Source organism: Chiloscyllium plagiosum, unplaced genomic scaffold (genome assembly GCF_037043375.1).
Source record: "Chiloscyllium plagiosum isolate Xiang-an unplaced genomic scaffold, Cpla_swu_hap1 HiC_scaffold_46, whole genome shotgun sequence".
Taxonomy (NCBI): domain Eukaryota; kingdom Metazoa; phylum Chordata; class Chondrichthyes; order Orectolobiformes; family Hemiscylliidae; genus Chiloscyllium; species Chiloscyllium plagiosum.
In genome coordinates, this window is record NW_028270184.1 from 3,895,844 (window position 1) to 3,921,920 (window position 26,077).

The window sequence follows — 26,077 nt, forward strand, 5'->3', positions numbered from 1 at the left end:
TAACGCAGGCTAACTTGTGCAGTATTCCTTCATTTCATTTTTTTTTCATCTTTTCACTTTATGTTTTTCCACCTGTGATGCATTATTGCCTGCAGGTTAATGCACCAGGAGCTCTCACAGCCTTATCTCACAGAATCAGAATATTGTTCCCAAATTGTTAACAGGATTCCCTAGCTGAGCCATCTAACTAAAAATCTAATGAAGAAATGAAATATATCACAGCCACACCATCAGTGCAACCTTTCCCCACAGGAGACTAGTCTCCTGCTAGTATCTATTTAAAGTGCCATCTGGGGTCTCATTCAAATACTAAGCTGCTCAGCATATGACAGTATTGAGAAGATCATAGCGGCCACCTCCTTTGGGAGTTTTTTTTACTCTATTGTAACACCATCCACTCTTGCTTGGTGCTTAGATTACCGAACATTGAAATTCAGATGAAGAGAGCCATTATCTCAGTCTCTTGGACTTGATGAAGATAGATTTTAGAATTTAACTCTTGTCTCTCCTCTATTAAAGTCAATGAGGTGTTTCTGTGCGCTTAAAGCCAAAATATTTTTCTCTAACAGAAAACAAAGTGTACTGTGATCATGATAAAATTAGAAATGCTGCAAAGCTTCAGTATAAACAGAGGCTGTTGGATGAATGAAATACATTGATCAGTTTCTGAAAGAAAAAATGCGGTGTGATGTTTTGACTAGCGATGCTTCACCTGGGTTGATTTAGGAAGGAAGGGGGTGAATAATTCTTGTAGGATTACTGTGGTAAAGAAGCAGCTTGTGTGTTTAATATTTTAAGACAATTTGATTTTAAGTGTGGAAAAAGTCAAAATGACCTCAATAAAAGACTGAGATCAATTCTAAAGCAAGATCACAGGACCTTGAGACGTTAACTGTTTTCTCTCCATAGATGCTGCCACACCTGCTTAGTTTCTCTAGTAATTTCTGTTTTTGTTTCAGATTTCCAGCATACACTGATTCTTAGAATCATACAGTGCAGAAATGCCCCTTTGGGCCATCAAGTCCACACAGTCATAACTACCACTAAAGGTGCTGTAATCCCAATTTGTCCCATATCCTTGAATGTTATGATATCTGAAGTGCTCATCCAAATATTTTTTGAAGATTCTAAGATTGCCGATCTCCACTACCATCCCAGGCAGTGCATTCCAGATTCCCCCCACCTGTTGAGTGAAAACATTTTTTCCCAAATCCCCTCTGAATCTCCTGTCCCCTCCCCTAAAACTATGCCTCTTATGATTGACACCTCAACCAAGGGGAACAGCTGCTCTCTATTCATCCTGTTCATACTCCTCATTATCTATACACTCAATGGTGTCCCCCTCAGTCTTTTCTGCTCTAATGAAAACAATCCAAGCCTATTTAGTCTCTTCTTATAGCTCATTTTCACTATCCTAGGCAACATCCTGGTGAACCTCCTCTGTACCCCCTCGAGTGCTATCACATCCTTCCTGTGGTGAGGTGACCAGAACTGCACACAGTACTCCAGTTGTGGTCTGATCAAAGCTCTCTATAAATCCAACATTATGTCCTTGCTCTTTTACTCTACACTATGACTGATGAAAGCAAGTGTTCCTATGTCTTCTTAACTATATTATTCATGTGCTCTGCCCACTTCAGAGATCTGTGGATAGTTACCCCAAAATTCCCTCTGTTCCTCTATACTGTGTTCTGCCCTTCATTAAATATTCCCACGTCTTGTTTCTTCTTCCAAAATGCATCACCTCACACTAATCAGGGTTAAATACCATCTGTCATTAGTCTGCCCATTCACAGTTCTTTGTTTTTTTTGTTAAGATTACCCGAGTCAGGTTGTGAATAGGAATACAACAGATACAAGATGAGTTAAGCCACTCCAAAAGCAACAGTCTCAAATTGGAATAGAGCTGATTTTTATGTAAGCCAGATTTTTCAGCTAATACTTTTGTTTTGGTCGTACAGTTAACATCAGACTTACATAGCCTGAACCAGGGGTGCATGACTGCCATTGACAGCTATTTTAACATCCTTAACCGGCTATTGGCTTTTAGATGTTAAACTGTGAGGATGGATTGTTGCATTGATGTTCTTACTGTATTTTTGAATTCAGAAAGAAAATCCAAATCAGTAAAGTGACACTGTTTTGGAGGGCTGGTGGGAACTCTGGTGAGTTTTGTTCATGTAGCTTTGAGGGTTGCTAATATTTAGAATTTTAGAAAGCAGTGTTTAGAGCAGCAATTAAAACCATTAATTGAAACTTTGTTTCTCCTCTTTCCCAGGGAAATTTCAAATTTGTTCTGACCTCTTGAAGATCTGCTGTTCTTGATAACACGACCCTTTTCCGTGGAAGATGTGTTTGATTACTTCTCCTTATGTCACAGTTACAAACTATATCAACCCCTTAGAATCTTCCTTTATTCCTTCCACTTTCTGGCTTTAAAAACACCAGCTTGGCATCACCGAACTACAACCTTGCGCTTAAAGATGTACAGCATGGAAACAGACCCTTTGGTCCAACTCATCCATACTGACCAGATATCCAAACCCAATCTAGTCCCACTACCAGCACCCGGCTCATATCCTTCCAAACCCTTCCTGTTCATATACCCATCCAGATACTTTTTAAATGTTGCAATTGTACCAGCCTCCACCACTTCCTCTGGCAGCTCATTCCATACACGTACACCCTCTGTGTGAAAAAGTTGCCTCTTAGGTCTCTTTTATATCTTCCCCTCTCACCCTAAACCTATGCCCTCTAGTTCTGGACTCCCCCACCCCAGAGAAAAGACTTTGTCTGTTTATCCTATCCATGCCCCTCATGATTTTATAAACCTCCTTAATCTTATTTTCTTCCATTCTGCACATATTTTTCAGTATTCTCTCAATTTTATATGAACATTGAGTTGTGGATTGAAAACTTTCCAATTTAAATAACCAGTATCATCATTAAATATTTCTGTATCTGATGCTGTGCTTGCTCTGTTCCAAACAACATGTCTCAGTCGCAGTTCATCATGTTCTGCACCAGTATATTTTCCATTTCCCACACTAATCAGTTGGTTCCACTGAACATGATTGTCAATCATTGCTGAATTAAGGCCTATCTTGTGCTTTAATCCACTAGAAACTCAACTGAGATTGCTCAGAATGCTCACAAAGGATCCAGTGCAGTCAGCAAATAAATTGGATTTCCATTCAGACAGTCTGGGGAGGATTGGTCCCAGAAGTGAAAGGCCAACACATAATCCAGTGTGCCACCAAATTTCCTTAGCACGAGCCTTCTACATGATTTCTCTGAACAACTATCTGACAGAGCTCTCTGGATAATCAATGCAATTACCCTGACTGCAACTTCAAGAGGATTAAAATAGATTTTCATTGCTGTAATGGTTGTAGATTGAATAGAGTGGTCTGCGATGATTGAGCCAAGATAGGTTGCAGGGACCATGACTGTCTCTGTCAGTTTGAGGTGGGCAAAAAAAGTTTTGGAAGACTCCTCCATTTTTTGCCTGAAGACTCTGCCATTTGTCTTTGGCCTTCTTTTCTGTGCAATTTAGAGATTCTTCTTCAAAGTAATTGTGTCTCTTTCTCCAATTACCAGGCCCTCTGGCCAAGAGGGTCAAATATGAACACACACACACACTCTCACACACACACACACACACACACACACACACACACACACACACACACTCTCTCACACACACACACACAGCAAAAGTGAGGACTGCAGATGCTGGAGATAAGAGTCGAGAGTGTCATGCTGGAAAAGCACAGCAGGTCAGGGAGCATCCAAGGAGCAGGAGAATCAACGTTTCGGCAAAAGCCCTTCATCAGACAGACACACACACACCATACATGCCACCATGCAGTTTTGAACAAGTTGAGTATGATTTTGGAACTTGTTTCTTGATAATTTTACTAAATGCAAAGCAGACAGATATCTTCTGGTTTCAGTTGTATTTAATGAAAAGAATCGACATGCAAATATGAATTGATATGTTCTACAGAAGCAGGCAAGTTGATTTTAATGTACTATTTCTATCAGGTTTGAAATTGGGTAAAAGCTGGAAGCCATGACAGAGGAGGATATAATTCTAGCAGGTTGCATGCCACAAAAGGTTGGGAACGCGATGGGCACAAAAAGAAATACTCAATAGAACCTAGAAAATTGCTTTGATTACCTGGCTCTCAAGAGTGGCAGTCAATTTCTTTTGGCTATTTGGCAAATCTTTCCAGCTCCAAAGTGGACTGTTTTCTCTCCTTCACAATTAATGACCTCAAGCATTCCCAGGTTCATATACTAGGAGAAAGTGAGGTCTGCAGATGCTGGAGATCAAAGTTGAAACTTTATTGCTGGAACAGCACAGCAGGTCAGGCAGCATCCAGGGAACAGGAGAAACTCTCTGCTCATTCCTGAAGAAGGGCCTGTGCCCGAAACGTCGAATCTCCTGTTCCCTGGATGCTGCCTGACCTGCTGTGCTGTTCCAGCAATAAAGTTTCAACCAGGTTCATATACTGCCTTGCTGCTTTTTCCTAGCTTCAGAGAATCTAAAGGTCTCCATCTTAATGAGGATTACCCTCAGTAGTGAGAGAACCACAAAAATTAAAGTACTTGCGGTAAAGAATAGGTGAGTAATGATAAATAGAATAAAGGATGGAAGATGTGTCATTCATCTACTTCGGTGCTGGTCATGGGTAAATGGTAGTCTATGTCAATGGAGTACCATATATGATATTAGAAAGTGATTTAGCATGAAGCGATTATTTCAGTTTAGATTAATTCTTAATCCTTGGGTGCATGTTTCTACTGAAGGTAAATTGTGGAAAAGGTATAGCTTCCAGATTAAAAGGAATAACATTGACTTTCAAAACTGCTGTTAGACTATATTGAGGATGATAAATTTTATAATTACTTAAAATCAAATGTTAGAATTATAGAAATGGTTCATTCATTATATGTGTGATTCACCAGTTACATTTTAAACTTTCTTCCCTTTCTCCCATTTCTCTTGAAGGCAAGATTCCACAGATTCTCCCTAACTCTCTATTACTACTAATAAAGATCTCTCAGAAGGAGGAACACAACCAAAGCTTATCAAAAACATATTAAGCGAACCTAAAAACTGAACCTTCAGAGATATTATATAAATTAAATCCTGACAGCGTGTGATTGGTGTGCACTGCAGCAACTGGTCATCATAGCAAACAGTAGCCAGGACGTTCTGGTGGGATTTACCTGGAAAGGGAGTGAGAGATAAGTATGTAACTAGACAGAAGAGGCTGATGTGGTAGTGCCCCTACTTCAGGGCCAGAAAGCCTGTGTTCAAGTCCACTTGCTCCAGAAGCATGCCATAATATATTTGAATGCATTGATTAAAATATATCTATAACTGGCTGGAATTCAGGGCTTGTACCACTGTCTCCATATTTCCAGTGGTCACAGATCCATTTCTGGGTTGTTTCTTTCTGCCATTAATAAGTGTTTGACGTTTGCTGTAGACCTGCATGATTTCACAGAAGGCATAATCTTTTTCTATGTGTTTACTTTCTGAAATTTCTGTTCATTTTACCCTTGATTCAGCTCTCTGATATTTTCCCAATTACAAATTGCAGATTGACGTACAGCCCACCTGGCTTATTAGATTACAATCATGCTCAGGGTGTCTTTTCAGGCTGTCATGAGAGACAGAAGTAACATCAGTCAATCAGCTGTGCACAGATGCATTAAACAAAACCACAGAGGCATTACTTACTAGAATAAGTAATTTCATCTTCATCCCTGTTGGCAGTTGGTGGCAGCACAATGTACCTTGCAATTTTAGTGACTAGCAGCATTCCTTGGTGCAGGGAGTTTAAGACTGTATTCACATGCCTTCTGGGTTCAATACCCATGTCAAGAGGAAGGCTCAACTTGTTTCTGACAGCAGTGCTGCAATTTGCAGTTAGGTGAATGCTCATGTCCCTGGGAGTTATCATAATGCTTTCATTTTAAAATATCCACTGTGCTTTTGTGTCCTGAAACAAAAGTGCATGGAAAGGTTGAGTAAAGAATAATCCCAGCTGGAGCATCTCCAGAAACAGTGTTCATTGTCACTGGTAACAATAGGAAGCAATTAAAGCTGGCAAAGATGGATCACTGTACACGTCAGGCATGCTTAGCTGCAGCGCATCCTTGGAAAATGTGGCTGACCCTCCTTACCTGATCTGAAAAAATTGTTCAGATTCTTTCAGCTTGCACTAATTACCCTGGCTACACTTTCCACCTCCGAGAAGTCTAGTTTCTCTGATCTTTGAGTCATTAAAACAATTTTGGCAATGTTTGTTTGCCTCCATAAAGCTACTGCAAGGTTTTGAAATTTTACAATGACTTTCAATTTCAGGCATCTCAATAGGCAAGTTTTGATGCCTGGGTATGAATGGCTTGCAGGTGGGAAACAGCAAGCTGCTAATGGGTCATTGTTGGCGTGGAAGCAGGTAGCAGAGTGCTTCAGCTGCTCACCCTGAAGCTGGCCAGCATGCTACTCACTGCTCACCCACTGGAGGAGGATCAAAGCCACCTCTGGTTCTTCACATGTGCTTCCTCTGAGGGTGGAAGAGCTGCTTTCTCTACATTTGCAAGTGTGAATGTAAGCTGTTTGAGCAATGGAGATTCGGTGTCAGAGCGACCCACTTCCAGGTTGCAGGTGTATCTCAGAATTCCACTAATAGCCAATTAACAGCTTGCTGCTTCCCTTAAAGATGTTGCAGGTGCTGCTGTTAATGGGCAATTAACAGTTTGCTGGTGTTCTGAGTTGTCACATTAACAGGAAAACTGAAGTGTCGACAAGATAGCGTGTCCGCTCAGATATGTGGTGACTTTAAAACTGGGGAATGGCATGTTCTTATCTGTGCCAACCTTTTGTAATACAAGAAATTGACAGTGAAGGAGTGGCAAGGCTTTTCAACATTCAATCATACCCCAATGCTCTCTTTTTGATATTTGAGTTTACTGCTCGTTTCACACTTTTTTTCCCAGGGAATCCTCTTTCTCCTCTTCAAATTGCGCTGTACCAGTGTAAGTTGTTACTTCAGTACTCATGTGTGTTCTATTAAAGCTTTCTAATGGGCTAAAGCCTTCAATCTTATCAACCCAAAGCAACTGTTTCTGAATGCATGTGACATTCATAACAAAATAAATTCACATATTGTGTCCATTACAGGAAATAAATGTCATGGTAGGCAGTATGGAGGAAGGCTTCAGGATGACAAGGAATGGGTCATGAATATTAAGTATAAGACATTTAACAAAAATAGGAAGTTATGTAAAGGTGGAGAAATAGCACTGTAAATTAAAAATGTCATTTTACAATAATTAGAGATGATCTTGGCTTAGGAAATCAGGATGTCGAATCTTTTGAGTGGAGATGTAGAATAGTAGTGGAAAGAAGTCACTACTGGGAGTGGCCCATTGCACCCCCCCCCCCAAACGGTAACTATAAAATGGGACAAAACACAGAAGAAAAGATATTGGATGCTTCTAATAAAGGAATAACAATAATTACAAATGATTTTAATCCACATATAAAGCGGAAAAATCAAAGTGGAGTAGCCTAGATGGAGAGTCATGGAAGGCTTTTGAGACAGTTTATTTGATCAGTACAGTTTTCAACCAACCAGGAAACAGGTTATCTGAAAGAAAAACATAAAATGTTGGAGAAACTTAGTAGGTCTGACAGTATATTTGGGGAGAGAAACAGTTAATGTTTCAAATCTGATATATTTGTCTTCAGAACTGAAATGGGCTGTGTGCAGTTGACAGAGGTGAGGGTGCCCACAGCAAAGACAAAGGGAGTGCTAACCATAGTAGAAGTGAATTGAAATATAAAAGAGATGTAATGATGGGGGTGAAAGGAGAAAATGGCTCTGCTCTCCTGAGATCAAAACCAAGAAGTCACAGGAAGACTCTGGGGAAAGTAAGTGGGGTTTGTACTCAAAATGGAAGACAGTGGTCATGCTCTGAAATTATTGAACTCTGAAGTCATTGGCAGAAATAAGATTCCTTGTGCTTCATTGCAACTCTGCAGCAGACCCAGGGCTGAAGTAGCGTCATAGAGATGTACAGCACAGAAACAGACCCTTTGGTCCAACTCGTCCATTACGACCAGATATTCCAACTAATCTAGTCCCACTTGTCAGGACCTAGCCCATATCCCTCTAAAGCCTTCCTATTCATACACACATCCGGATGCCTTTTAAATGGTGCAATTATACCAGCCTCTACCACTTCCTCTGGCAGCTCATTCCATACATGCGCCACCCTCTGTGTGAAAAAGTTGCCCCTTAGGTCTCTTTTATGTTGTTCCCCTGCCACCCTAAACCTATGTCCTCTAGTTCTGGACTCCCCCACCCCAGGGAAAAGATCTTGTCTATTTACCCTATCCATGCCCTTCGTGATTTTATAAACCTCTGTAAGGTCACCCCTCAGCCTCCGACGCTCCAGGAAAAACAGCCCAGCCTATTCAACCTCTCCCTGTAGCTCAGATCCTCCAACCCAGGCAACACCCTTGTAAATCTTTTCTGAACCCTTTCAAGTTTCACAACATCCTTCCGATGGGAAAGAGACCAGAATTGTACGCAATATTCCAACAGTGGCCTAACCAATGTCCTGAAATATTAGCATGGAAACAAGACAGTTCATTTCAATGGTTCTTTTAATGTTCCTGGACCCAAAACATTAACTCTGATTTCTCTCCACAAATGCTGCCAGACCTGCTCAGTTTTCCAGCAGTTTTTTTGGTTTTTTGTTAATGGCCTGTTGTCTGACTGATAGTATCTAACAAGTACAATGCTGCAAAGGTCTGTGCTGAGATCTCAACTTTTTACAATTGATTTCAGTGACTTGAATGAGGGGAGCAAGACACAGTACATAGATTTGGAGTTGACATCAAGAGAGGCAGAAAAGTATGCTCTGAAGAAAACAGAACAAAATTGGAGATGAATACAAATAGATTGAGTGGGCAAAAATATGGCAGAGTATAATTTGGGGAAAATAAAGTTGTTCAGTTTGGCAGAAAGAATAAAAAAGAGTATTACTTAAATGGAGAACAACTGCAAGATTCTGAAGTGTAGAGGGATTTAGGTGCTTTAGTGCATGAATCACATTTTTAGATGTTATGTTTGTACTACCCTTGGAACCAGGTGGGCAAATGGTAAATAAGAACAGGATTTATTAAAGATCTTCAGCCTCCACAGCTAGTTCCAGGCTGGACTCAAGCTCTGCCCCTTCAGGTCCCCTGTTCCAGCTCCCCTAAAGGGGCAGCACCCTCAACTACATACATAACAATTAGTATGTTGGTGCAGCACAGAAACAATATCATCAACAGGATGCTGCCTTATATTCTGAAAGAAATGCACCATAAAATAAGAATGTTCTGTTTCAGTTATACAGGGCATTGATGACACTCCATTTTGAATACTCTGTAGTTTTGGTCTCCTTATTTAAGAAAGGATGGCATGGAAATAGTTTGGAGGTTTACTAGATGGATACCTGGAATGAATAGATTGTTTTTCAGATGCCATTCTTCAGCCAGTTTCATTCACTCCAGATCAGATTAAGAAATGGCCGAAGGCACTGGAAACTACAAGACTGTGAGCCCTGATGACTTTCTACCAATGGTAGTGAAGACTTCTGTTCCAGAGGTAGCCTCACCACTGTCCAAGCTGCTTTAATAGCTAAAACCATGGCATCTCCCTGGCATTGTCCTGTTAACAAGGAAAAAGTCCAATTATTGCCCTTTGAGCCTTTTTTGATCATCAACAAAGTGATGGAAGGAGTTGAGGAGAAAGTGAGGTCTGCAGATGCTGGAGATCAGAGCTGAAAATGTGTTGCTGGAAAAGGAATCCTGAAGAAGGGTTTATGCCCGAAAGGTCGATTCTCCTGTTCCCTGGATGCTGCCTGACCTGCTGTGCTTTTCCAGCAACACATTTTCAGCTCTGATGGAAGGAGTTGTTGACATTCTACCCAGCAACATTTGGTCAGCAGTAACCTGCTCACTGCTCACTGACACACAGTTTGGGTTCTGCCAGGCCCATGAGGATCCAGATCACAAAAGAGCTGAACTCCATAGATAAGGTGGAGATTCAGGTGGATTTTGACAGCAAGGCAGCATTTGACTGAACATGGCATCAAGGAACCCTAGAACATCTGGAGTAAGTGGGAATGGGGAAACCTTTCCACTAATGGAGTCATACTGAATATAAGGGAAGACAGTTGTGGTTTTTGGAGGTCAATCATCTTAGTCCCTACACACCAGTGTAGGAGTTGATATAGTGTACGTGGACTTTAAAAGCCATTTGAGACAGTGCCACACAACAGACTTGTGAAGAATGTTATAGATGATGAAATAAAAGGGACAGAAACAACATGATTACTAAATTGGCTGAGTGATAAGAAACAGTAATGATTTGTGGGGTTTTTTTTTGGGCTGGAGGAATACTTGTTGTTCAGTTTCCCAGGAGTTGGTACTAGACACTTGCTTACAAATATGTTTGTATGATCTAGATCTTGGGAACAATGTCAAAGTTTGTGAATAGCACAAACTTGAAAAAATTGTAACTGAGAGTCTCGAACTCCAAAAGGATATAGACAGCTTGGTGGAGTGGGTTTGAAGGCGACAGATGAACTTCAGTGCAGAGAAGTGAGGTGATTCACTTTGGAACGAAGAACATGGGAGACCAGGTAAAACGTATGCAGCAACTAAGAAATCTGGGTGTTGTGCGTAAGTCATTAAAAGTGGCAGGACAAGGGAGGTATTAATCTATACAGTCTTCCAGGCTTTATTCGTGAGGGTACACTTTACAAGGGCAGGGAAGTTCATGTTGAACTTATCTTGGGCACTGGCTAGACCTCAGCTGGAGAATTGTATGAAGCAAGTAAAGTCGCCTTTGTCCCAGAGGATTATCGGGCTGTTCCCTCATAAAGAAAGACAACTGGCATTGTGTTTAACCTGAAGGTTAGCATACCTCAGGTGAGCAAGGGTTGAGAAGGCAGCACTTTCGTGGTGACCTTAGCCATTACAGAAATTGAAACCATGCTGCTAGTGTCCCTCTGCATCGCAAACTAGTCTTCGTCTTCTGGGGTCACTTAGTTCAGCTGGCTTGACAGCAGGTAATGCAGACTGACAGCAACAGAGTGGATTCAATTCCAGTGCTAGCTGAGGTCAGCATGAACCTTGCCTGAGTCATGGTGACCCTCCAATTAAACCCAGTACCAGTTCTCTCTTGTGCTCTCTCTCTAATGAGAGAGCAGCCCTCTGAACATTGTGTACAGTTCTGGGTGCCACCTGATGGACATGAATGCTTTCGTGAGTGTAGAAGAAGTTTTCGATAAGGGTTCCAGGTCTGAGAAACTTCAGTTAAGAGGATAGATTGCTGAAGTTGGGATTGCTTTCCTTGGAAACGAAACGTCTGGTGCAAGTTTCCAAAATTGCGAGGGCTCTGAACAGAATAGGTAGGGAGAAGCAAACAAAAACAGCTGGAGAAACTCAGCTGATATGGTAGCATCTGTGGAAAGAAAACGGAGTGAACATTTCGGCAATTTCAGTTTTTTTTTGTTTCAAATTTCCAGCATCCACAGTTTATTTGTTTTACTTTAGTAAAGTTTACAAAAGAAGCAAAGATGAGTTTTCACACAGCAAGTGTTTGGAATGCAGTGCCAGGTAGTGTAGTGGAGGCAGGTTCATTTGAGGCATTTAAGAGGATATGGATGATTATCTGAAGATAAATAATGCCCAGGATTATGCAGGAGTGTGGCATGAAGTCAAAATTCTCAGAGCTGCTACAAACATGATGTGACAAACCTTCTTCTGAACCATAACATTTGTGATTCTGAGTTCCTCTGGATAGTGTCCTATGTCCAGTCATCTTCAGTTCCTGAATCAGTGACCTTACCTCAACCTTAAAGTTAGAGATGGGCTGTTTGCTAATGTTTGTACAATTCAGAATTGCAACTTCTCAAATACTGAAGTAACCAATGCCATTTACAGCACAACCTGGACAACCTCCAGGCTTGGGTTGGTGAGTGATAAGTAACATCCTCATCACAGAAGTGCCAAGCAATGGTGAGGCAATGGCCTAATTATATTATTGCAGGGTTTTTTATTCAGACATAATGTTCTGGGGATCTGGATTCAAATTTCACCATAGCAGATGGTGGGATTTGAATTCAATAAATTAGGACTGTCATGATGACCTTGAAACCATTGTCAATTGTCAGAAAAACCCATCCAGTTCACTAATGCCCTTCAGGGAAGGAAATCTGCTATCCTTACCTGCTCCGGCCTACATTTAACTCCAGACCCACAGCAATTAGGGATGGGTAATAAATACCAGTGATGCCCTCACCCCTTGAATTAATTAAAAACAACTTCATCTCTAATTAGTGAGAATATCATTGTCTTCCCATGTCATTTGATGGCATTATCATTGCTGAATCCTTTACTATCTAAATCCTGAGGATTAATGTTGAGTGGAAACTGAACTGGAGTAATAATTTAAGTACTATGACTGGTCAGAGGATAGGAATTCTGCAAAGAGTATTTCATTTTCTGACTCCCCAAAGCCTATTCACATCTACAAGGCAGAGTCAGGAATATGATTGTGGAGAAAGCTGGAAAATGGAGTTTAATGTTGGAAAATGTGCAATTGTCTATCTGTTAGAAAGAATAAATAAAATAATATCCCCTAAATAGTGAGTGTGAAAGGTTGGTGTGCAAAGACAGCAAATAATTAGGAAAATTAGTGGAATGCTACTGTTTGTGAGGGGCAATTGAATACAACAGTAGGGAAGTCATGTTTCAGTTATACAGAGCATTGGTAAGACCATACCTGGAGTACTATTTACAGTATTGGTCACCCCATTTAAGGAAGAATACAAATGCATTGACAACAGTAGAGAGAAGGTTTATTAAACTCAGTGAGAATGTGTTGGTTATCTTATGAGGAAAGGCTGGACTGTTCGGCTTATTCACTGGTATTTGGAAGAATAACACGCAACTTGATAGAAGTATATAAGATCAAGATAGGTCTTCACAAAGTTGCATGTGGAAGGATGTTTGCTCATGGGAGAATCTAGAGCTAAGGGTGACTACTTCACAATTTCAAATGCTATTTAAGACAGAGAAAAGGAGATTTTGTTCCCTTGAAGAAGAGACAGCCTCACACCTTCAATGCATTATCTGTGCTGACATAGCACCTATTGTTAAAGTTCACTTGAGAATGTAACTTTACAAAGAAGTTCTAGGATTTATATATGAAAGAACTGAAACCAACATGGTCATTCTCAAAGATGAGAGGCTTAACAAACAGTCCAGGTCTTTTTAAATATATAATTTCAGTTACATCACATTGTAAATGCTGTGTCTTATGATCTTATACTCCACAACCACCTGGTGAAGGAACAGCACTTAAAAAGAGTGTGCTTCCAAATAAACCTGTTAGACTATAACCTGGTGTTGTGATTTTTAACTTTGTACACCCCAGTCCAACACTGACACCTCCAAATCAAAGAAGATTGAAAGTCTTTGGAACCCTTTTTGACAAGAGGAGTTGGTAATAGAGTACTAGCATGTTTTTTAAGTCAGATTTTTGGTAAGCAAGTGGATGAAAGACTTTTGTGGGTAGTTAAAATGTGAAATTATTAGATCAGCCATGATTTTAATGAACAGTGGACGGGTTCTAATTCATATATTTCTGGTACATTGCACTTGACTGGATAAATGCAGCTGCAACCACGTTGGAGAGGAGGAACACTCTCCAGGAAATAGCGGTCCACTTGATTATCACCCCATTCGTGACTTTCAATATTCACTCCCTTCCACATTGATGCTCAGTGACAGCAAAGTGTACTATATACATGATGCAGTACAGGAACTCACCAATGCTCCTTCAATAGTACCTACCAACCTACAACCTCTGTCATATAGGACAAGGGCTTTGAATACCCTGGCAATACCACCACATGCAGGCTCACCTCTAATCCATGCACCACCTTGATCTTCAATGGCTGTTCCTTCAGTGTTGCTGACTCAAAATTGTGGAGCACTCTTCCTAACCGTGCTGTGGATGCATCACAGTGGAAGCAGTTCACAAAAGCAGATCCCCACCATCTTGTCAAGGACAATTTGGAATTACCAAGAAATGTTTGCTCAGCCAGCAATGTCTACACACCATTACTGAACAAATAAAAATAAGAGTTTTCAGTCTTTGTGAGTGTCTTCCTGTCATACACATTCTGGCAGTTTTCTATTGCTTTGAATCAGCACTTGTGCACTGCAAGCAGGCAAAGGAGGTATCATTTAAAACAGTCATCCTTCACCAGGCAGCATTCACAACAATTAGTAGTTTCTAATGCAAAAGAAACAAAAAAAACATTAGCAACTTCTTATAGTGAATTGTTCAAAACATTCAGTACCTAACAGTATTGTTAATGCACCACCTCCTCCTCAATAGATTCTGACCATGTGTTGTTATTATTTGTTATTGTGAAAAAGACTAATTAAATTTAGAAAATCATAATTTAATAGGTGTATCCTGTTCACTTACAAATAGAATAGATGAGATTTTCTTTCGACCATAAAACACACCGTGTTCTTCAGCAATGAGTTCTCTTTATGCCAGATAGCCAGTTTGATGACCTTGTATCAGCTGACATCAAATTAAATACTTTTGACTTCCAAAAACTGTGTCTTCTCCTTTCTCTCTCCCTCTTCCTCTCTCTATACTATTTTTGTTTATCTTTCAGGCTCTTCCCTTTGAGTCCTTTTTGATATTTTACTAACTAACCTGTTCTGAGATGTTTTTACACACCTTGGGAATAGATGGAGCTTGAACCCACGTCTTCCGGTTCAGAGGTAGTCATGTGCCACAAGATTCCCCCTCCCCTCTACCCTTGCCCCCCCCCACGTCGATCATTTTGTATATTTCTCTAATCAGTGTGTTCAGAGATGTTGTCACACACCTCTAGAACAGTCGGATTTCAACCTGGGCCTCCTGGCTCAATGGTAGGGATACTACCTTTTTGAGATGTAGAGTGTTAAAGACCAGGCCAGACTTCCTCAAAACATTTTAAGAAGCTAGCCTAGATCCTAACAAGAGGGAGCAGCAGAATATAAATTAATATGAGAGATCAGAGGCCTAGTAGAGGATAAATTGAGACTCAGGATCAGGGACTTCAACCTAAAAGCAAGGGAGGAGGCAGCAGGGGCCAAATAAGAGCAAGTGATGGCTAAATGGTATTATTGCCAGACTGTTAATCTAGGACTGAGAGTGTGGTCCTCGAAAAGCGGAGCAGGAGAATTGACGTTTCAGGTAAAACCCCTTCATCAGGAATGTTAATCTAGGACTCATGTTCTGGGGTTCCAGGTTCGAATCCTGCCAAATTGTGGAGTTTGAATTCAGTAAAAATTTGGAATTAACCATCTGATAATGACCACAGATCCAAAGCTAATTATCCTTTAAGGAAGGAAACCACCATCCTGACCTGATCTAGCCTACATGTGACTCCACATCTGTACAGAGCTGAGACTGAATTCCTTGGAGGGTGTTCTGCCAGTGCTGTTGGGAGGTCTTCAAGATAACTTGTCAGGGGTGTAGGAACCAAGAGAGATTAGTCGAGAAAAATTCTCAGGTTAACAAAATACTTAGGGATACAGTTGGCACTAGCATAGAGAAAAGTAAGCCAATATGTGGAGTTGCAGTAAGAGACAAAGAAATGAAGCCTAAATCAGGGTTACAATGCATATATGTGAATGCTCAGAGTATAGTAACTAAGAATGGAGTTACAGGCACACATTGCCACGTAGAAATATGATGCTGTAGTGAGACCTAGATCAAAGAAAGGCAAGACATGAATGTTCAATATTCCTGGGTGCAAGGTGTTCAGAAAAGGTAGGAAAGGGGGGAAGGGGTGACAGTCGTGGTTAAAGACAGCATTGCAGTGCTGGAGAAAGAGGATGTCACAGTGGGTTCAAGGAAAGAAGCAATTTTGCTAGAGCTAAGGAACAAAAAGGGTGCTGGGATAGTATGCTAGAAATGAAGACCTGCAGGATTCCCCGATTTATCTGCCTTTCTGACATTAGTTGACAGAAAGCACAGGGAACGTTCTTGTTAAGTGCAGAAATGATCATTTATTAGAAATAAATTGAGTTTAGCTGCACATAAATAATTATGAACCATTGGCCTATACCCGCACTCGTCAAAATTCTAACCCACTTATAAACTTCTCTATAAACATATACGGACAGACACGAATAGGGAAAGAAACATGATTGTTATAGGTAGAGGGTAAAACAGGAAAGTAGTTCAATAGTTCCTTTTCACAAGATTTGCTGAGGTGATTCTTGTGCTGATCAGGACGCTGGCTGCTGCTTAACCTTCCCTTCTGCAAATGCTATCACTTGATTGTAGGGAGCACCAGGTCATTGGTTTACATCTACGAAGGTCTCTGACTTATTATTTAAAAGTCTCATCTTGTAACAAATGCTGAAAGGAAAATAAACTGGTTTTCTTCAAGCTTAATGTGATTTTACTGCAGAGAACAGAGCTTCTGAGCTTACAGAAATCTGATACTTTTTCCCTACTTTGTTCATAGCACCAAACTATTCTGCTACCTAGGAGTGAATCACATAGTTATTGGCTGGTAAAAGTCCTTTGTCATCCATAAATGGTTACTAATCCACAAACCAATCAGATATTGGTTGAATTTCCTTTTGTACATACCCCTGGCTCCAGTTCCTTTGTAAACCTTCCCCTACTGCTTGAGACAGCAGATGTGTAAACAGTGCTTACAATGAGTATCAGGTTACCTGTTTTGAAAAAATTGCAATAATCCAACAACAATCCATGCTTTAAAAAGATGTTCTTTTCTTACTTCAGTCTACAGTCAAATATATAGCAAAATAAAAAGATATGTTATTTACACTTCCCATGCATTCTCTCCACAAAAAATGTCTCAGCTTCACGTAGAAAAAATAATCAAACTGATATTTTTAGGAAACCAAAGAGTTGTAGTGGAATTTTTGTGTAAAATTGATTCGCTAAGGCCTCTAAGAGGACAAAAGTTCAGCATGAAGCATGTGTAACATCTGTGCAGATATGTAGAGCTGGAACTTTGGATTGCAAAGAAAATAGATGAGACTAAATTAAATACTCTAAGGAGAAGGCTTCAGATATACAGTTGAAATCAGGAAGAAACAATGCATTTCAAATAACACAGTTTGGATTAGCCTTAAATAGCAAATTGTAAGCAACATAATGAGGATGGAAATGCTTCATTTATTTGGATGTGTGTAGGCTGTTAAAAGAGAAGCTACCAGAGTGAAGCTCTGTCTGGTTTCAAAGGAATGAAAAAGGTCAATTTAATGCAAAATAGCAAATTGAAACTGGACTTGGTTTCTTTCATCCAACATGTTTGCAGACTTCAGTACAAAAATATTGGCTGATGCTTCTGCACAGTTTAGAGAAAGGCCAGCACTGTATTTTGTATGACACATTAAACTGGGGGTCAAAAAGTGTGGTGCTGGAAAAACAGAGCCAGTCAGGCTGCATCCGAGGAGCAGGAGAGTTGACGTTTTGAGCATAAGGTCTTCATCAGGAATCGCTGCCAGAATCACCACTCACCGCCTACATAACTGCCTCCGTGATTGCTGCCAGAACCACCACCGCTGCTGCCAAGACAACCACCTTGGCAATCGCCGCGAGAACATCAATGCCTCCGCAATCACAACCAGGATCACCGCCTCCACCAAGACAACCGCCTCTGCGATCTCTACCAGAACCATTGCCACCTAGACAACCGCCTCTGCGATTGCCTCCAGGATCACTACCTCCGCAATCGCCTCTAGAACCAGCACCACTTCTGCGATCACTGCCGAAACCACCACTGCTCACTGACAGAACCACCACCACAGCCACCAGGATCGCAGACTCCGTGATCACTGCCTCCACAATCGTCGTCAGAACCACCGCCGCCAAGACAACTGCCTCCGCGATCACTGCCAGAATCACCACTACAGCCACAAGATAACTGCCTCTTCGATTGGTGCCAGAACCTTCATGATCGCCGTCAGGATCACTGCTTCCATGATTGTCACCAGAACGACCACCACTATATGCCAAGACAACAACCTCTGCGATTGCTGCCAAGATAAACATCTCTGCGATCACCGCCAGGATCACCGCTTCCACAATCACTGCCAGAACCACTACTTCTGCCGCCAGGGCAACTGCCTCTGCATCACCACCAGAACCATCACCATCTCCGTGCTCACTGCCTCTGAGATAGCTGTCAGAACCACCACTGTCAAGATAACTGCCTCCGCGATCGCCGCCAGATCATCACTGCCTCTGCAATTGCCACTAGAACCACCGCCGCTAAGGTAACCGCCTCCGCGATCGCCGCCAGACCATCAGTGTCTCTGCAATTGCCACCAGAACCACCGCCGCTAAGGTAACTGCCTCTGAGATCACCGCCAAAACCTCCGTGATCACCATCAGGATCACCATCACCACAATTGCTGCCATAACCACCACCACTCTCCACGAAGACGACCGCCTCTGTGATCGCTGCCAGAACCACCACCACTGCCGCAAGGTAACTGCCTCCGTGATTGCCACCAGAATCTCTGTGATCGCTGCCAAAATCTCCAGAAACTGCTCTCCCTCCGATCCTCCGCTCCACATACAGCCATACGCCACCATCTACTCTCCCTGCAGTCAGCCTTGCCTCAGCTCAGGGCCACACTCTCTCCCAGACCCACAAAGGACTTCTGCTGTTCTTCATCCTGAGACAAATCCAGACAGCCAGCAAGTGCTTTTTCTCAAGCTTAACTGACATCAAGGAATGTAAGTTCATCAGACTTTCACATACTTACCTCCAAACTTGAGATTCCTTGATCATTCCAGAACTATCTCCCAATCTCCAAAATCGCTCGGATGCCATCACAGCAAACAATGATGTCACTTCTGCCCCCGCCTCCCCACAGACTGCAACCACCACCGACTATACCGCCTCCGTGATCACCGCCAACACAACTGCCTTCGCGATCGCTACCAGAACCACTGCTGCTGAAACCACCACGAAGGCTACCTCTTACATTCTCCCTCCACATTAAACTAAGACCTCCATCTATCCAATTGGTCTATTTAAAGAAGAGGGGAGAGTTAGTCCTTATTCAATATAGCTGATCACTACCTGTTTTCTGTGCACAAATTGGATGCCATTTCCAAAATCGCAACGATTCAAATGTTCTGGCAATAAAGTGCTTTGAAAAGTCTTGATGCATAAGAGATTAATCTTCCTTTTATATGAAAGTAACAACCTTTTAGGAGAGGGAAATGGTCAATTTGTTTCAATAAATCTCACTTTTACTGAGACAATTCTCTCATTACCCATTGAACCCCATTTTGTCCCTGAAAGCTCATCTACAAAAATCCATTTACACTTTGCCTTGAAGACAGAGCCACAAACTCAGCAGTTTGATCCTGAGAGCCAATAGGCATTCTTACCATCTAACATGTGCTAAGGTGGGACCACACCAATACACAGTACTACTTTCAGAGTGCCATCAATGGAAAAGTTGGGGTAGGGTATGTATTCCTTCATGAACAAATCTTACTCCAGAAGTAAATGCAAGCAAAGGCTATTTCAAAAGGCTGATTGTGTTTTCATCTCTGCTTTTCGCTCAATGGGAATACATATATATAATAAAAACTGTGAGCTTCCCACGACATTGCATTTGGGGCTTTCCATTTGCAAGATGAGCCTTCGTGTGTCTAAATCTTTGATTAAAATTTGGGAGTGGATGTAACAGTAGCCTGAGGAATTCTGTGAGAATATTTCACGGTAGTTTGAAGTCAGGTTTCCTTTCCTTCTCTATCAGAAAGCACCCACTTCAAAAATACTTCATTGATTATTAAGTGCTTCAGCACGTCTTGAGATTCTGATAGGCGAGATATAAATGCAAGTCTTTTATGTGGTGTGCTATGTAATTGAAAGTGCTTTGGACTGCTAGAATTCTATTTACTGCGAGATGGTTTGGCCCAATGAAAATTTATGCATTAGCATTCAGTGATTAGATCCAATGTGTTTATCATAATTTGAATTTGGGTCTCAGTCTGTATTTACAGATAGTGAGAGTTGAAATATATGCTGAGGCTATGATGAGTGTATATTTTAACTCTCTCATTTTTTTTACAGCAAATTCTTCACTGATGGGAGGAGGCGGAGGTGAGTATTTTGGCTTTGATATTCCTACTGCTTTGTATAATGTAAACATCGAGTCAGTTAGATGGGTGTTTATATGTGCATGTTGAAACCCCAATCTTTAATCCCCTGGACTGTATTAAAATCTTTTCTGGAGTAAAATTGATGCAAAGATTCCACTTAGAAGCTACAAGATCCACTCTGGTATGACATGGAGGTAAAATCTCAGCACCACCATGATTCCACACACACCTTCAATATTAACTTTCCTCTCTTAGTGTGGAGGAGCTGGTATTGGACTGGGGTGGACAAAGTTAAAAATCACACAACACCAGGTTATAGTGCCAGCAGGTTTATTTGGAAGCACTAGCTTTCAGAGCACTACTCCTTCAGCAGATAACTAGTGGGGCAGGATCATAAGACACAGAATTTATAGCATAAGATTACAGTGTCATTGCAATTAAAATGATATACTGAACAAACTTAGATTGCTGTTAAGTCTTTCATCTTTTTAGAATGGATTGGAGGGTGTCAACACGGATACCACCATTTCACGGCGGTACTCATGTGACTCAGCCAACGTTGCCCATCTCGTACGCTGCAGGCAAGGATGCCCTGTGGTATGGTACATTGGCGAGACCGAACTGATGCTACAACAACAGATGAATGGATGCCATGCAACAATCGCCAGACCAGGATGTTCCCTCCCAGTCTGGGAACACTTCAACGGTCAGGGACATTCGGCCTTGGATCTTTGGGTGACCATCCTTCAAGGATATACCCACCCTCCCATCCTGGCACTTTCCCCTGCCACCGCAGGAACTGTAAAACCTGCACCCACACCTCCTCCCTCACCTCTATCCAAGGCCCTAAAGGAGCCTTCCACATCCATCAAAGTTTTACTTGCACATCCATTAATATCATTTATTGTATCCGTTGCTCCCGATGCGGTCTCCTCTACATTGGGGAGACTGGGCACCTCCTAGCAGAGCGCTTTAGGGAACATCTCTGGGACACCGGCACCAATCAACCACACCGCCCCGTGGCCCAACATTTCAACTCCCCCTCCCACTCTGCTGAGGACATGGAGGTCCTGGGCCTCCTTCACCGCCGCTCCCTCACCACCAGACGCCTGGAGGAAGAACGCCTTATCTTCCGCCTCGGAATACTTCAACCCCAGGGCATCAATGTGGACTTCAACAGTTTCCTCATTTCCCCTTCCCCCACCTCACCCTAGTTCCAAACTTTCAGCTCAGCACTGTCCCCATGACTTGTCCGGACTTGTCCTACCTGCCTATCTCCTTTTCCACCTATCCACTCCACCCTCTCCTCCCTGACCTATCACCTTCATCCCCTCCCCCACTCACCCATTGTACTCTATGCTACTTTCTCCCCTCCTCTAGCTTAATTCTCCACGCTTCAAGCTCACTGTCTTTATTCCTGATGAAGGGCTTTTGCCCGAAACGTCGATGGCGAAGCTCCTCAGATGCTGCCTGAATTGCTGTGCTCTTCCAGCACCACTAATCCAGAACATTGCAGAGTAGCCGAGCTGAGGGTGATAGCCAAGTTCTATACCCATGAGGATGGCCTCAACCAGGACCTTGGGTCATGGCACACTATAGGTGACCCCACTACACTGTACACACTCACACAGACCCTCTCTCATACATCCGCTGTCTCTTAGACACGCACACATACCCCCCCCCCCACACTCTCACAGGCTTATACATCATCACACTTACGCACACACTCTACCAAGCACGTAAACACAAACACTCACGTGTACTCACTCTCTCATGCACATACTCACGTGCGCTCTCTCTCTCTCTCCCCCCCCCCCAATCCCCCTCACATGCTCACCCCCCACTCCCCCTCACATGTGCACGCACACACACACACAAGTCTATGGGGTGAATTTGCATTTGCAGAATTGTATTTACAGATACATTCTATTTTTGCTCAAAAAACACACTACCTGCAGGCAGTTAATGCAGGCAGTCTATCCACGCAATAGAAATAGAACCAGTGTGACTCAAGATTGGAATAAGGACAGACTCTAACCTCACACCTTTAATGTATTGTCTGAGCTGAGATGTCAGTTTTTTTTTAATACGACCTTAAGTTATCTCGATAATGTGACTTAAAGGAAGTTCTGGGAGTTACAAAATGAACCACAACCTACAACCCATTCTAAAAGATGAAAGACTTGTCAGCAATCCAGGTTTGTTCAATATATTGTTCTAACTGCATGACACTGTGATCTTTTGCTATAAATTTTGTGTCTTTTGCTGTAAATTTTGTGTCCCACTAGTTACCTGATGAAGGAGCGGTGCTCTGAAAGCCAGTGTTTCCAAATAAACCCGTTGCACTATAACCTGGTGTTGTGGGATTTTTAACTTTCTCCCTTAGAACATTGACAGATGTCCCTTGATAGAAATCATTAGGAATATGGAGGGATTTGATCAGTAGTTACGGAGAAGACATTTCCACCTGTGTTGAGGAAAACCATTATTGGCTCTTTGAAAAACTGACCAAACTCCATGAAAAGTGCAGAGGACAAGGACAGGCATACCCCTGTTCTGGAGCCAGGAAGGTTGGGAGCACAGGTTTTAGGTTTAGAATCCAAATCAGCCGACTCTCTTGAAAAGCAGTGATGAATATTGGAAATCATGGATCTTGAATTGTAACCCTACCACCATTTTTACCTCTACAAGGAGTCTCCCTGGCTCCGTTAAAAAACAGCCCAAATTGTTCTTTGCGAAGAAATTTCTAGATTGGGCAATGTTTTTAAATTCTTTGAGCTAGGCCAGAACAAGCCATATATTTTTGAATGGAATGGATGTGTGCAGCACATTCTAGATTCCCAGTTATTTATTTTTGCCATAAATCAGATGATTCATTGCCTTTTAAGGATAGTATTATGTCACTTAATGCACAATGCTTTACTCTGCTATTAAGGGATAGCTTTGCTCTTGCAATGGCACATATATTAATTGATAAGCAATTAAAGTTCATTCACAATTTTCTTTTTCATTGAGACCTTTGAATAGAAAAGTTTGGGCATGCAGATCTGAAGCATCCAGCCTTAAAAGATTGGTGTGATTTTTAAAGTCTTCCGTGTTCTAGGCAACCTGATTGTTTTGATAGGAAGATAAACTTCTGTTCCTTTAAGGCGCTCGGTGTCTGAGTATGAGATAAAGAACATTGTGGGTAGGCAGGATACCTGTGAGTTGCTCTGAGAATGCATTAAAAACACTCTGGTAATTATTGAATTTATAATTTTCACAAGAATGGGATCAATATTAAAATGCGCTGTTGCAGGCACAACATTTACCCACATGGCATGATAACTTTATATGAAATATTAGAGAACAAGGCAAAAGACAAGAAATTCTGGAAAAAAGTTTGGGAATGATGGCAAGACTCAGCAGGTTTGACTGCGGCTGTATAGAGAGAAATGGTCTTTTTAAGTCTTGTGTGACTGTCCTTCAGGAATTCTGAATATCATATTGCCACCTACTCCAAGCACACGACTCTCAGCTCAGATTGAGATGTTTCATTCAATGATATATACTTGATGGATGTAAAGAGCTGTTATCAAGGAGGAAAACATGCCTCCTTTAAAGATGGCGGGCAGAGGGGCTTCAACTTGAGTAAAAGAAAATGAACCTAAATTTGTATGGACTGCAAAACTAGTGAAGAGGGGGATGAAGTAGGGATAAGGTAAGGAAAAATTGATTATTTACCCCCAAAAAGTCATGGCCCTTGGGTTCCTCTCTGTTTGCTTAGGACTCTCATTAACATCAGTAAACATTGCTTTATTAGTGTGAAAGATCTTTATGGTGCAGGAAGAAATGAGTGAGTAGAGGAGAAGATTTGTGTTGTTCTTCTTCACATACTCCTCATATGCATTAAAGGGTAATAAATATATTTTGTGTTTCGATTATTGCAATACATCATAAAGCAGATTGCTTAGCTCTTTCTTGCTGACCAGCAAATTAGTTTGACAGTGGTTTGATTTATCTCTCAAAGTTATAGCACCTGCAAGTGCTTTGCGCTAGGTTGCACTTACTGAAATGTGTGTGTAAAATGTTCAAAGTGGTGGTAAATTAAATGCGATTTGTGGCTAATGTTGACTTACTGATTTAAAGTTGTCAGAAAAATATTGAACAGTCAGTTGCAGGTAGAAGGCATCACTGATATATTTCATGGAAGTTGCATTTTGTCGGATTAAGCTGCAGACCTTTTGCTACATTAAGTAGAAAATCTTTTCACTTTTATTAGTTCCAGAAGGCCTGCATACATGCTAATTAACCATATTTATTAATGACAGAACATTTGTTTGGAGCAGCTCTCTTTCTTAATTGTAATTTAAGGACTCCTCTTCACCTGTCCCAAATCTCTGCAGCTACCCTGTCCTTAGTTGGGAGATAAGATGGTAATATTAATGCTATCCAGCTGACTTTTTGTCTCAACCAGCCACGAGACTCATTGCGGTGTCATCTAGAATCTTGTTTCTTGGCCAGTTTTCCTCACTTTCCTTGAGATCAATTACCCATGACTAACTCCATTGAACGAAAGGTAAGAGCATTATTGACAGTGAAAACTGGCCTTCAAACTAAGATGCATTTATTGTGATATGGAATAATCGTGTATATATACCCACCCTTTAATTTATCATATTATTAGAATTAAACAATTGTTTTGAATCTGGATTCTTTATATATAAGTGTTGTTGAATCTCTGTCTCTGTCTCTGTCTCTCTCTCTGCAAAAGTAGTTCAATGTTTTGATTTATATGTTTCTGTGAAGTTTGGACTTTTGCTCTGCTATATAAATGAGTTTTGTTTTGCTATGACTTGTGTGTGAGTCGGGAGACGTCGCATGTTGCAGCATCTTGTGTTGGGCTGTTCAGTTGAACTTGTAACTACAACATCAGTTAATCAGAAAACCTGCTCTTTCATGCACAACAGTTAAATTAATTTTTATTTTATCGTGTTTACATCAATAGGATAAAATGTTGCTTATGAGTTCAATTTTCAGAAATGTAATCTGGTGATTTAAATGAATCAGAGTTGGTGTAATAATGATCTTTATTCTCTGCATGTCTTTAGCAGGATTGTAAATATGACAAAACTATAGACTTATTCTGTGTGTTAGTGGCAGAACATCAATACAGCACCAGTACTTACTTTTACACTATTGACAGACTGTTTAAATTGGACCCTTTCTATGGTGTGTATAATTGGATTATCAATGGTCCTATAGATAGTTAGATCCAATACTGACCGTGTCAGTACTCAGCACTGACTTATTTCATGGTGCTGGCTCCATGAGTGACGTTTATTGATGAGGTTCGGTTAGGCTGGCCAGTTCTGTTATTTGTACAAGCTGCTCTTGCTCAAAAATATACCACACGATTGCATGTGTGAAATGGAATGCATTTTGTATGTGAGAGTTACATGGCCGATAAATGGTGTTCCAGGCTTGATGGTGAAGTTATGAAGGCTGACTGGTATGCATTATATTTGCCCACTATCTGGTACAGTCAAACTCTGAAAGAAACTTCAGAACCAATACTAAGGAAGGTTTGCACTTGCACAATAAACTGCACCCTGTCTAGTACCTATGACAAGTGATAAGATCTTGCTGAACATAAAAATGAAGATTTATTATTATTGTGATTCTACCACATGCACTTTCCATTGGGAATCACTGGGTAAAGATCAGAAGTGGATCAGATTTTTCCCCATCTCCAGCACAGGGCAATAGTTGTAATCGTAACAACATTCTAAACAGCAGCAAGGGCAATTTATTGAATTTGAGATCTTCCAGTC

General features: G+C 41.3%; 1 protein-coding gene across 5 annotated transcripts in view; it reads left to right on the forward strand.

Annotated features, from left to right (window-relative positions):
* The window catches only part of LOC122543809 (uncharacterized), a 953,710-nt gene that overhangs the window by 342,573 nt on the left and 585,060 nt on the right, over window positions 1–26,077 (forward strand). For 3 of the 5 annotated variants that reach the window (XM_087983745.1, XM_043682600.2, XM_043682598.2), the window contains one exon: window positions 20,236–20,265. The exons of the other annotated variants lie outside the window; for them this stretch is intronic. In XM_087983745.1, the coding sequence (XP_087839871.1) occupies window positions 20,236–20,265 (30 nt within the window). The remainder of the gene's footprint in view (window positions 1–20,235; window positions 20,266–26,077) is intronic. 5 annotated transcript variants of the gene reach the window in all.